This window comes from Phyllobates terribilis, unplaced genomic scaffold (genome assembly GCF_046119375.1).
Source record: "Phyllobates terribilis strain yellow unplaced genomic scaffold, ASM4611937v1 Scaffold_2__4_contigs__length_985480577, whole genome shotgun sequence".
Classification (NCBI taxonomy): Eukaryota; Metazoa; Chordata; class Amphibia; order Anura; family Dendrobatidae; genus Phyllobates; species Phyllobates terribilis.
Genome location: NW_027362762.1, coordinates 289905171 through 289918266, shown reverse-complemented (window position 1 = coordinate 289918266; position 13096 = coordinate 289905171). Strand labels below are relative to the sequence as shown.

The window sequence follows — 13096 nt, the reverse complement described above, 5'->3', positions numbered from 1 at the left end:
GCACGCACATGTGTGTACTGTGAATCAGCTACATACTTCTTGATTGTGCGATGATCAGGATGAAGTGTCTTGGCAATGTTGATTGTAGTCATGCCTTGACCTAAACACTCCACAATTTGTTGCTTCTCAGCAGCCGACACATCCTTTTTCTTTCCCATTTTGGCAGAAAATGTAGGCTACTTAATAATGTGGGACAGCCTTCTTAAGTAGTCTTGCCTTTCATTGGACACACCTGCCAAACTATCTAGCACAGGTGTCTGCAATTGCTTACAGTGATATAAAGAGCCCTGACACACATCACCATCAATGAGTTTAACTGACAAACAAACAAATTCTTCCCTTATCACTCCTAAACACTTTTTGCATAATAATTTGGAACACAGTATATTGATAGATCAGGCGATTCTGAACGCAGCGATACCAAATATGTGTGGGGGTTTTTTTGTTTGTTTTTTTGAATGGGGCGAAAGGGGGGTGATTTAAACTATTATACAGTATTTTATTTTTTTAATATTTTTAAAAACATTTTTTTTTACTTTTTGCATGGGAGACTAGAAGCAGGAATTACCTGATCTGCTCTGCTACATACAGGTGATGAGCAGATTGCCTGTATGTAATAGATGTGCTCACTTGCTATGAGTGCCAACCACTGGGCGGAACTCATAACAATCTGTCCATGACAGCCACAGGGGTCATGCCAACCCATCCCTCCCGCGATCATGTGACGGGGTCACCGATGGACAGCGTAAGTGACGCTCATCTGGTTTGCGTGAGTTAAATGCCGCTGGAGAAGATTGACAGTGGCATTTAACTAGTTAACAGCCGCGGGTGGATCGCGATTCCACCCGCGGCTGTTGCGGGTACATGTCAGGTGTATAGATCAGCTGACATGTGCCCGATTTAGCACGGGCTCAGCGCCCGAGCCTGCTCTGAACAGGGGGTTATGACGTGGTGCGTACTATTACGTACCGCGTCATAAAGGGGTTAAACAACCACCACAGGGCGGATTTCATCAACCCAGGTATCATTTTAATCAGTGTAATGTCGGTAACCTGACTGTGTCTGTAGTTTACTGAGCACAATCCTGCTGACAGGTTCCCTTTAACAGGTTAAGGAATGTGCTCTTTACACCTCTTGTGGGTATCACAACCATGGACAAAATCTCAGTTGACAACAAAACTGTGACACTTGATAAAAACAAAGATTATATATATTCGAATAGTGAATGTTGCAGTGGTTTTGTCATAAATTTATAGATCAACATTCGTTTGACAGCGATGTGTGGACATATCTTTTACAAATTTCCCTTTTTAAAAAATAAATTCTAATAATTTGTTAGATAGTCTATTACTATTAATAAGCAAGGGTGGATTATCTAAAAATATCTTGAAGATTCTGACTGATTTTAATAACTTTAACAGGTTAAAAGTAGTTCACCATTCTCTCTTCCCATATCATGTTTTTATCTAAAGATCATCATGAATGATCACAAAGCAGTAGAAAACAATCTGTGACGCCTTTCTAATTCATTTTTCATATGAATTAATAGAGCAGCAAGCTTCACTAGTGGTCTATATGAAAAGTAAACCAGATATCTGCATTCTTTATGCAGTTCCCCTAATTTCTTGATTAAAAATCACTCAAGTGATAGATGTAGAAGCTGTAAGACGCTGTCTCCAACTTGTAACTTTTTTACTAGTTTTACTAGTCATATTTTATAAAATCTTCACTAAGTTTTCTCCAAGATAAATATAATTTTGTACTAAAAATAATCCATACTATATTTGGGTTCAAAGATAGTATGGTACTTTTCTGCTCAAACTTTTCTGTGACTGCTTAAAGGGGTTCTCCAGTAAAAACAAGTTATGGATAGGCGATAGCTTTTTAATCGGCAGGAGTCCGCCTGCTTTGACCCAAACCAGTCAGCTGTATGGGGAACTTTTATCACCTGTTAGAATATAGCGACTGTGAATGCCCGACCACCTCTCCACATTCCCTAGCGGGCTTTCGAGCCATGTGCTTGACTTTTTTCAGCATCCCCTAGGGACCGAATGTCCGTGCAGTAGTCTCTTTTGTATTTCAGATGAGACTCTCCTATTCAAGTCCATAGATGTGCAAAAAAGATCAGATCCCATACGTACCATCCGTATACCATCTGATTTTTGCGAAAAAACAATTCCATTCGAAAGGCAACACAGATGAAACCTCATCTGTTTTTTTCTGGATGAAAAGCAGAGAATTTTTTATACTCTTGTGTGAACATAGGGAGCCGCGCTTTGTTTCCCTCCGGCCCTGTTTGGCTGCGCACTTGTGAGTCTCAGTGACTCCTCGGAGCTTGCGCAATGCGAGGCTGTGTCAGCGTCACACAAGTGCGGAGGGAAAAGCCTCTGCAAAATGGATTTTATTAAAGAAGATTTCTCAGCAATCAGACCACTACTATTGGCCATACAGGTAAGTATAGATTTACTTTTTTATACTCTGTATGGCCATAGTAGTGGTCTGATATCGCCCAGGGGGGTGACAGATTCACTTTAAGATCCTTTCACTTGAAATCTTGTTTTTGTTTTATCGCTCTAATATTTTTTATTTCCTTTACTGGCTAGAAAAAAAGCAACATTGCTCGCCTTGGAATCATAAATAATCCCACCTCCAAAATGACTGAAGGAAACACATTGATATCCCGTGCAATTTGGGCAGCTCTTCTTACACAGAAAAGCCATAACATGCTGACGTTCTTTACAAAGCTCTCAAAAGAAGAAACTAAGGATGCACTTACAAAAGGGCAGAAAATCAACGATTTCCTTGTGTCGGTAAGCATGCATTTATTGCTCTGTGAATTCTTTCAAGGTGAGTGTACATTAGATGCCTACATACTTGCAATTCCTTTAAACCCAGCAGTTTTATTATTCTCTACATCAGGAAATTTAGTAGAATTTTAAACATTTGCTAAATCTATGATACACACTCAAGAGCTTTCACTGCAACAGTTGTTAAAAAAAAGAAAATAAACTCTTTGGAATTACCTATATTTCTGCATTGATTACTAATAAAATGCAGTCAGGTTGTTATCCAAGTCATAAATATAGTCACAATCTAAATAAACTAAAATCATTCAGTTGTACTGTTTGTGTCTTTATTGAGCACCTTGAGTACATATCCACACTGCAGAGGAAAAGTAAGTAACCCCTGTAATTAAACTACTGAATACTTCATTTAGAAATTGTCAGTTCCTCAAACATGTTCTGTACTTGCAACTAAGACTTTCACAGCTCAAAGTGAAAAGGTGTTTAATTGTATCAATATTTCCAGGGTGCCATGTGTGCACAGCTCTCTTCAGGTCATGCCACATCTCAATAGGGTTACGGTCATTGCAAAACAAAATATTTTCCTTTTTCAGTTATTGTTTAGTTGATTTATTGCGTGCTTTGGGCTTTGTCTTGTTGCATCACCCAATGTCTCTACAGCTTGAGATCATGGAGTGTAAAATATGTTCATCCACCTTTCAGTTCTTTGTTCCCTCAATGACTTCACTACATAAAGCAGCCCTAAATTAAGATGCTCACTCCATCATGCTGTACAGTTGGGATGGAATTTTGACGTTAGTAGACAGTATTCTTTTCCTCCAGATATAATGTTGTAGATTTGTGCTAAACAATTTTACTTTTGTCACATTTGCTCATCGAACATTTTCACAGAAGCCTAGAGAAACATCCAGATCATCTAGGACAAGTTTGAGATGGGCCACAATGTTGTTTTAGACAGCAGCGGATTACTTTGTGGTGTCCTTCTAGGAACACCATTCTTATTTAGTATTTCTTTAACAGTGGGCACATGACCAAGGTCTTCAGTAGGCCTTTTGCCATTATTCTTGGATTCTCACTTCTTTGAGGACTGCACATTGTGCTCTTGGAATGATCTTAACAGGACCCCCATTCCTGCACAGAGCAGCAGCAGCAGCCTATTTTCTAAACTTGTAGACAATTTGTCTAACCATGGATTGTCTTTAGGCATGGTTTACAACAACAAGTCTTTGCAAATACATCTAGTTTTCCAAATTGTACTATTTCTCCGTAATTCGCCTTTATTTACCTTTGTCCTTCAGTTGAGAATGTGCACCTCTTTCTCTAAGTTCTTCCTTAATCACTGCTGTATTGCTCTGCTGAGTAAGCATATGCAGTTTAGTGTCCATAGGTTTGGCCGAACATGCACAGCTTATGCTCTAAATTGCCCCCCTGGCTGCCACAGTCTCTCTATCTTCAAGAAAACAGTTCATGCATGGTTTTACGTTTTTCAGCCAGGCAGTATTCTTTTTGATTGATTGAAAAAAATAACTTTATTAAAGGGAAGCTATCAGCAGGTTTTTGCTATGTAATCTGAAGACAGCAGGGGATGGAGGCTAAAACACAGAATTCAGGGATGTGTCACTTGTCAAAGTGTGTGCTGTTGTTTACTAACTGTGAAGGATTTATTGCTAAGAGATTAAAATTGCCAGACTAGTCCGACACGCCCCCACCTGTGATAAGCAGCTCAGGGTCTATGGACTTTGTACATGGAGAGCCTGATGTGGGTGGGGTTAGCTTTCTCAGCTCTGCTGCATTCTAAATCTAAAAGCATTGATTGTGTCAGAGCGGCTGCACCCAGTAAACGAAGTGACACATCGTCGTAGGTAAAGAGAAGCTGAATCCATTATGCTGCTCTCAGATGAGGTAGCAAAAACGTACTGACAGATTCCCTTTAATCACCTGGAAAACTGTTTTCAACTCTGTATTTCTCTCAAATGTTATCTTTTCTAATGCACCTGTACGATGCTCTCTTTTCAAAGTACTGCGGACTAAGTTTTTATAAAACGGGGCAACATGGGGAAAGTTCAAGAGAGAAGAGAAACATGTCTTAAGCCCAGAGGAGATGCCGTGTGGTGCATCTGTGGTGTTTTTTTTGTTTTTAAGCAGGATTGCCTATTAAGCTCTGTTAAGGAGGATACATACAGACATGAAAGAATACAAAAATTGACACACAGGAAAAATCAAGTTGATTTTGTTGGACTCTCTTACCAATAGTTTTTGAGAGTAGTAGACTATTAATAGGCAATACACATTTTACTCATACTTCCAATCTCATCTCCTTAAAGGGGTTGTCCTGTCCAAATTGTTCGCTGCGAGGATTCGCCTTTTTCTGAGCCAGGACCGGAGGTTACATATGTGTTATACATACTCCCAGCCAGATCCCGGCCAGTGGGCGCAGCCTCGCTCCATACATTCTCTGTATAACGCAAACATACCCTCCAGTCCCAGTTCAGAAACCGGCGAATCCTCGCAGCGTACAGTGTGTACTCTGGGGGGATTCATAAGTCTTCAGTCACACAGACTTCGATTTGGACAGTACATCCCCTTTAATTTACAGCATAGTTTTTCTCTTTAATTCATTGACTTTTAGTTAAAGTTTTGGGAAATTCTATTTCTAAATTGGGAGAAGATAATCCAGTTGTGATTGTCTCTGTTACATGTATGACTCGAACAAATCAAAACTGAGATGACAAATGTCTTTGTTACTCAACATATGAGCAGCATTATCCATGGGAATATCTTGCATAGTATGATGGTTTATTTTGCTTTTAACGGAAAAGTAGGTAAGAGTAGGCTTTGTACTTTAATACTTAATACTATTTTCGTTTTTGCTGAATGTAATATTGTAAGTATTAAGAAATGCCCATAGCAAATATAAGTTTATTGCTTTTCAGTTATGCAAAATTCAAGCTGTACAGTCTAAGTATGGAATTGATTTCACAAATGAGTAGCTAGATTACTTTATGAATGAGTAGACAAAAATTGTGTATTCTGCATTGCTTCTGGTCTCTGACCCTTCCTCAATACAAATGCTAATCAAGGTTCTGAAGGACTTCTTCTTGCCAATCAAAACTTGGATATAAAGTAATTTCTAGAATTTACATATAGATTAAAACTGGAACATATTATTTTGGAATTTAATTCAATGATACATCTCCTTTCAGTCGGTACACCGATGTTAACGCATCGTTCACATAAATGAAGAGTATCAGAGTCACCATTTTTAACTTGTAGAAATAAATATAAGGCTATAAAAATAAGTGCATCTGAAGTAACAATCAGTTAGTCCCACTTAAGAAAGTCAACTTGTCATAACTTTGCATTAACAGATTAACAGACATTAAATATTTTTGCTCAACATTTGTATCTACGAACTTACTGGCATTTTAGCTTTAGTCCTTCTGAGAAAGAAGGCTTTTATCCGAAGTCATTTTACATGACTCGTCAAAGTGTTGATTGTGACTTGTAGGATTGCTGCTTCCAATAGGTGGCGCTATAGAGTACAAGTCCTCTTTTTATCTGAAGAGGCGATTTGCATATTAAATTTCCCAGAGGAGCATTGCATGGCGAATAAGCCTCCTTACCTTGACGTGCCAGAGCTGATGTGTCACTCTCCATAAAGAGAAATGTTACCTCTTAGATCCGAGAAAGAATGGATACAAAACAAAATTACTAGATACACAAACTGAAGTTTACAGATCACGATGTAATTTATTCTGGATCATAAATGAAAGACAGTGCAGCTGTGTACATCATATTTACTAACCTACTCCTAATAGAATGGCATCATACAGCACTGTAAGGACGGAAGTAACTAGATTTGATTATTAGCTAAATCTATAATTTTATCTTTGGTTTAAAAGATATGGGCTTTGAAATGTAAATCCATCAACACCTTCATATCTTTTAATTGTTGCTAGGTTTCCAAGAAAGTGTTTCCCCGCCCATCACCAGGCTCTTTGGCTTAATTGATTGCTCATGGTCTGATTTCCTTGCTTGATGCCTGATGTCACATAGACAGTGAGCCATCAATCAAGCTAAAGAGGCTGGTGCTGCGATGGGAAACAACCATGAAAGGTAGAAGCTTGTTAAGTGCTCTGTCAGGCGCAGAGCACTTAACTCATTTGCATATGAGTGGAAATTCTGATATCTCAGGAATGCAGCAACAGATAGAAGATATAAAGGTGTTGCTGGGTTTACATTTCAAAGACCTGCATGGTGTGTATGTAAGTTTGGGGAGGTTGATTCTACTGACAGATTCCCTTTAGTGTTTTTACATCTCAAGTCTTTTCTAACAAATCTGGATTTTATTTTATTTATTTTTATTATTTTAATTAACATTTTTAAAAAGTTTTGTAAATATGTAAAATGTTATGCGAGTCATTTAAATGTCACAAATCCCATTAAATAGTAACATAGAGAAAAAATGAAAAATCTCCATCAATATTTTGGTTTTTTTGATCAGTTCACAATATTTTATGACTTGACTCTACTACTTCATGACTGTCAGGCAGTAATCACATCATTAAACGCATATTGGTCATGCTCTTGCGAAGGCAGTACCACTGTGATTGTGTCAGGAATACAATACCGATAATAATTCATAGAGGGAGCCCCATAACATCAGCAGAGATCAGAGAAATGGGGTTAAAAGGAATCCGTCAAAGCAAACAATAGAATGGGAGTTGTATTTTGTATTATAACGTATCCAAAAATATTTTTTAAGGTGGTAGCAGAAGAAAAAAAAGTAAAATATAGATTATTTTTAATGCTCGCACAGGTTTATCTATTGTGTGTGTTTCCCTATCCTAGTTGGTAAAAAAAATGGATAGATAGATATCTCTATCTATCACAGAAAAAGTCACAACAGGATGTTGGGGAAAAAAGGTTTCACACATCCGTGAAACGAGCATCGTTCTTGCATCTGAAGACTCGGCACGATCGCTGGGTCTCCCTACCTGAGCGAACTGCTTCATATATGCCTATGAAGCCATTAGCACAAGTTAGGAGACTCAGCAGTGGGGTCAGGTCTTCCAATGCAAGAACAGTCCGTGTTTCATGGATGTGTAAAACCCACAGTTGTGTTTTTGTCCTATAAAAAAAGATAACACTGAGAAGAATTTTGTGTGGGAATACAAGCTGGTAGCTCACCTCTGAAAGCTTGCATCATGTATTAATGTTTTTCTAATACCCAATAATCACAATTGTATTGTGCCTGTGTTATTTTTGCTTAATTATATATGATTTTGTAAGGGAAGTATAAATTACACAGCAATGTCTCTTCTTGTTTCTTAAGGAAATGGATGATGATACTTTTGAAAAGAAGTATAATACTATGGGTGTAGACCTACTTCGTTCTCAGGAGTTATACTGCCGTGAAGTTCTCAAACTATTGCCTGGGCAGATGGCTGTGATCAGTAATGGAAGGGTAAGAATAATTAGCTGGTGACAAACTTTATAAAGATAATGTTATGATGGACTGTAAATCATTTGTGTTAAACTGTACCATACTGCTGTTAAAGAAGCACTCTTCCCATCAAAGTTTTTATCCTCTTGATATATTGCAGTCATCATATTATATAGCACTGTGTACTTACAAATGCTCATTTTGCCTTTCTACCCAGTTAAGTATTCTCTTTTTTTCTACTCTATGTAGAACACACGTGTCAAACTCGGGCCCGTGGGCCAAATCTAATCACCCTGCGGGCCAGATTTGGCACATGTGTTATACATAGAGTAGAGAAAAGAGAATAATTAACTGGGTAGAAAGGCAAAATGAGCAATTGTGGCCCGCAGGGTGATTATATTTGACCCATGACAACAGAACCACCACCCCTATGTGGGGCCATTATTTTGCATGGAGGACTTTGTGAGGCCCATTATACTATATGGAAAGATATGTTGGGCCCATTATACTCTATGGAAAGATATGTGGGGCCCATTATTCTATATGGAGGACTATGTGGGGCACATTATACTGTATACCGGTTGGCCCGTGACTTTGTCCAAGTTTTTCATTTTGGCCCTTTGAGTGTTTGAGTTTTCATCCCTCATGTAGAATCAGGAGGTCTCTTGTCCATGCATTTATCATTCCCTTTTTCACCTCCTGACCCAGTTGTTCCTCCTCCCCCTACCAGGGACTGTTGCAGTGACTTGTGACTCATACAGGGAAAATTGACTTTGTGTTTCTACAAAGAGCTTAGAAGGATTCAGCTAGTCAGTTTTTAATCACTTGAGGTGATAGACCTAATGGAAAACAGAGGAATTAGCTGGGTAGAAGGACAAAATGAGCAATTGTAAGTACACAATGCTATTTAATGTGATTGCAATATATTAAGAGGATAATTTTTTTTACATTTTTCCGTATATCTATATATAAATAAAAATGTAAATGTTCTTTTGTTCAAAATCTTAAATCTCCGAAAGTTCTTCACCGATAGCTTTGAAATTTTGACACAAAACACTGCTCTTGCGTCGTCCAGAATAGCTGCAAAATTGCTACCAGGTGGAAGAACTGCTCATTCCGCTTTGAAATTGCCATTGAACATGTAATTCATTGAAACTCCCACGTTCAACATTTCCAAAGCATCCGGCATGGGAAAAGTATTACAGAAATGCAAACTTATTCTTTGGGATGTATGCACAATGGCGCACAAAAAATCGCTCGAGGCTCTTGATCGATCATTGGAAGATTTACATGGAAACATCAGGCCATTTTGGAACGCATTAATATCGCTTGCAGGAGATTTCAGATGAACATTACTTGTAATTCCTCGATCGACACCAGCGGACAAAATAAATGCTTGCCTGAAATACTCTACTTTGTGGCGACACATAAAGACATTAAAAATAACTACAAATATGTGTGTCCAGCTGCAAAACGATCAATCAGCTGAAAAATTCTCACATCAATTTCTGGAAATTGGGAACGGAAAGGTGCCGGTTGATTTGACCTCAGGACGAATTTCATTGCCTCATAATGTCTGCATTTAGTGACATCAAAAGAACAATTGGTTGAAAAAATATTTCCCAATATTCAAACCAATTATAAGAATCACGATTGGCTGAGTGAACGAGCTATTCTTGCGGCCAAGAACAAATACGTCTATGAACTTAACAATATTATTCAGTCTAACATTCAAAGCAAGGCAATCACATACAAGTCTGTCGACACTGTTGTGGAAGCAGATGAAGTGGTTAATTATCCAAAAGAATTTTTGCATTCACTCGATCTGCAAGGGATGCCACCGCACATACTGCAAATGAAAATCGGCGTGCCAATTATCATGTTTCAAAATATCAACCAGCCAAAGCTTTGCAATGGCAAGCAGCTTGCAGTAAAACAATTAATGAGCAACGTCGTTGAAGCAATAATCTTGACAGGACCTTTCAAAGGTAAAGATGTCCTCATTCCTCGCATTCCTATGTTTCCAATGGATATGCCATTTCAATTTAAGAGATTGCAATTCCCAATTCGATTGATGTTTGCAATCACCATCATCAAAACTCAGGGCCAATCTTTAGAATTGTGCGGTTTAAATCTAGACATGGATTGCTTCTCACATGGACAATTATATTAGTGTGTTCTAGAGTCGGCAAACCAGACAATCTCTATATCTACACAGACAATGGAACAACAAAAAATATTGTATACCCACAAGCATTGTGAAATTAAATATTTTAGAAACGTGCGCTTTCTCTTTTCTTTCTTTTCCATTTAACCAGACTGAGCCACAGCAATGCGTGGCCGTGTACAGCCAGTTGTATAGAAAAAAGTGGTGTCATTTAAAATTAGAAGTACAGTAAAATGATTCGAAGCCGGGTCCACAAAGAATACTCCGTTTCCAAACCCGTTGCCATGGGCGACTACGCGGCTGCGCGGCTGTGTCGCTCTGAGGTGCGTCAGAAGCTTTGCCTTCTTGGGCTCTGTGTTCAGGTCACACAGGCAAGTATTGCAGGGCCTCCAGCTCTGCAGCTTGCAAACACAAAACTGACCCACCCAACCTTTGCTGCAGGTTTTTAAATGAAAACACTGGACATGAACCACATGCAAGACCCGGGCTGGAGGGAGTGGACCGCCCCACTTCCATCCTGTAGTCCACTCCAAGAAGAAAAGCCCATGCCTGGTTTTACTAAATCTCCCTTGGTCAAATAGCTTGCCCAAGTTCAAACGTACTTTTATTCTGCACTGCAACCACAGCTATGTCTGTGATTGCAATGCACTCCAGCGGGTTCAATATGCTTCTATGCACATTCTGGGGGATGCACATCATCCCTCGCATATAATTCCCCTCACTGCCTCACAGTGGATATTGGAAAAGGATTTTATTGATGATTTTATTGGGCTAATAATAGCTGAATAATAAAGGTTCTGGGTGTCGGATCCCCTGACCTTTTATTGATGACCTATCCCAAACACCTTTTTAAGTTTTAAGATTTTTGTGCTCTTATATCAATTAGAATTTATTTTATTTACTATTCAAACCATTAAAAATCATATAACTATTTTTGCAGGTTTTTTTGCCTAGTTTGCCGAGTTTTTTAGGGATTTCTTGGTGTAAATTATGTAATATTTTATGATCACTAGTGTTGAGTGAGTATAAATTGTTAACCCCTTCGGCGAGCACCCTTCAGGTCGATGAAAGTGTTGCCGCACCTGCATGTGTCACATCTGTCACAGATGCAGGTATTGCCTAATAGCCGTGACACTTGCAGCCGCGGCGACCGTAAAAGAAATGCTGAGCACGCCAAAATACTCGGCGATCACTCAAGCGTGCTCTTTTAAAGGGTTAAATGAGCACGCTCACTCATCACTAATGATCACACATATTTGTGTAGCAAAATCTCATGCAAACTTTCACGCCCTTTATAGTTTTGCTGTGCAGATCAAGGCCAACATGTGTGAGTACACCTTTTTGTATGTGCTAGTACACCTTTTTGTATGTGCTAAAATCACTGATCAGCCACTGGCAATATTCAAGAAGATTTGTGGCTGAAATCTGAGGCTGGCACTGCGGCTCTCGCCACAGATGTTCAGTAGATATGCAGATGACGGTCTGACAAATCAATACAAAGATTAGCTTCACTCTGCTTATGTGTGAGCAATTTCTGAAGAAAGAATGAACATGCAGTTTCTTCTCACAGATATATTTTTTTTATACGCTTGAACAAAAATTAGGGTATTGTGAGCAGATTTCCTAATTCTTTTAATACAAATCCTTGCCAAAATCCTCATCAAGTCTGAAGTGAGCCTTTTTCTTTATTGGCAGAAACTCTCTTAGGTCAGGTTCACATATATCAGGCTTTGTTTTGTGATCCTGGTGAAACTCAAGGGATCACTGCTGATGTTAAATGCTAAAATGCATCACTTGTTTCATATGCAAATTGCCTCTGCAGAGAGGAAGAGGATTTGAACTCTAGTGCCTCCAATTGGAAGACCATAGCAATCCTTAAAGTCAGTATCGACCCTCTGAGCCTTTCCATATGACTTGGGATACATACCAAACCAGAGTCTCTATTTGTAGACACGTGTTTCGGGGTGTTGCCCCACCTAAGTGCAAAGCATGAGATCTGATTTGGCTGTATGAGATGCCTCTGACTTGGATCTAAGAAGTAATGTCTCTCCTTGTGACATCTGACATGCCAGTTTAACAAGACTTATCCCCTTAGACACCAGTCAGAGGCTTCTCATACAGCCAAATCAGATCTCATGCTTTTGCATTTATAAGGGGGAGCACACTGAAACGCTTGTCTGCAAATTGAAATTCTGGTTTGTCTTTTATCCTACGTCATATGGCAAGGCTCATTAAAGAGTCTGTATTGACTTTTAGGATTGCTGCTTACAATAGGTAGCACTGGAGTCCGTCCTCTTCCTTTCTGAAGGCATGTCACTCTCCACATGGAGAGATGTTACCCATTAGACCTTAGTTGTTTCAGGCTTTTCACCATTTCCTCTCAAGCACCAGACCGGAATTAGGTCATAAAGTTGCACTATACATTGTGATCCAGCCCCTGAAATATAACTGGCACCTGTCTGGTGCAACAAACTGATTCATGGGACAGGTGGGAATTATCCATTGCAAACAATGAGATCAGTTCCTTTATCCGTTTCCATCTGGTGTTTTAGTTGAATTCCAGGTGTAAACTAAAACACAATGTTGGATTAATGTGCAGGGGGACTTAAAAATAAAAAAATAAGACAAATTTCTAGATCATGTGTCGCGAACCTTGGCAAGGTAGTAGTTTATTCTGAA

At 39.0% G+C, this 13096-nt stretch overlaps 1 protein-coding gene across 1 annotated transcript in view; it reads left to right on the top strand.

Moving 5' to 3' along the window:
- The window catches only part of UGGT2 (UDP-glucose glycoprotein glucosyltransferase 2), a 399382-nt gene that overhangs the window by 235109 nt on the left and 151177 nt on the right, over positions 1–13096 (top strand). The window contains exons 21-22 of the mRNA XM_073664152.1: positions 2604–2810; positions 8140–8271. Coding sequence (XP_073520253.1) covers positions 2604–2810; positions 8140–8271 — 339 coding nt within the window. The remainder of the gene's footprint in view (positions 1–2603; positions 2811–8139; positions 8272–13096) is intronic.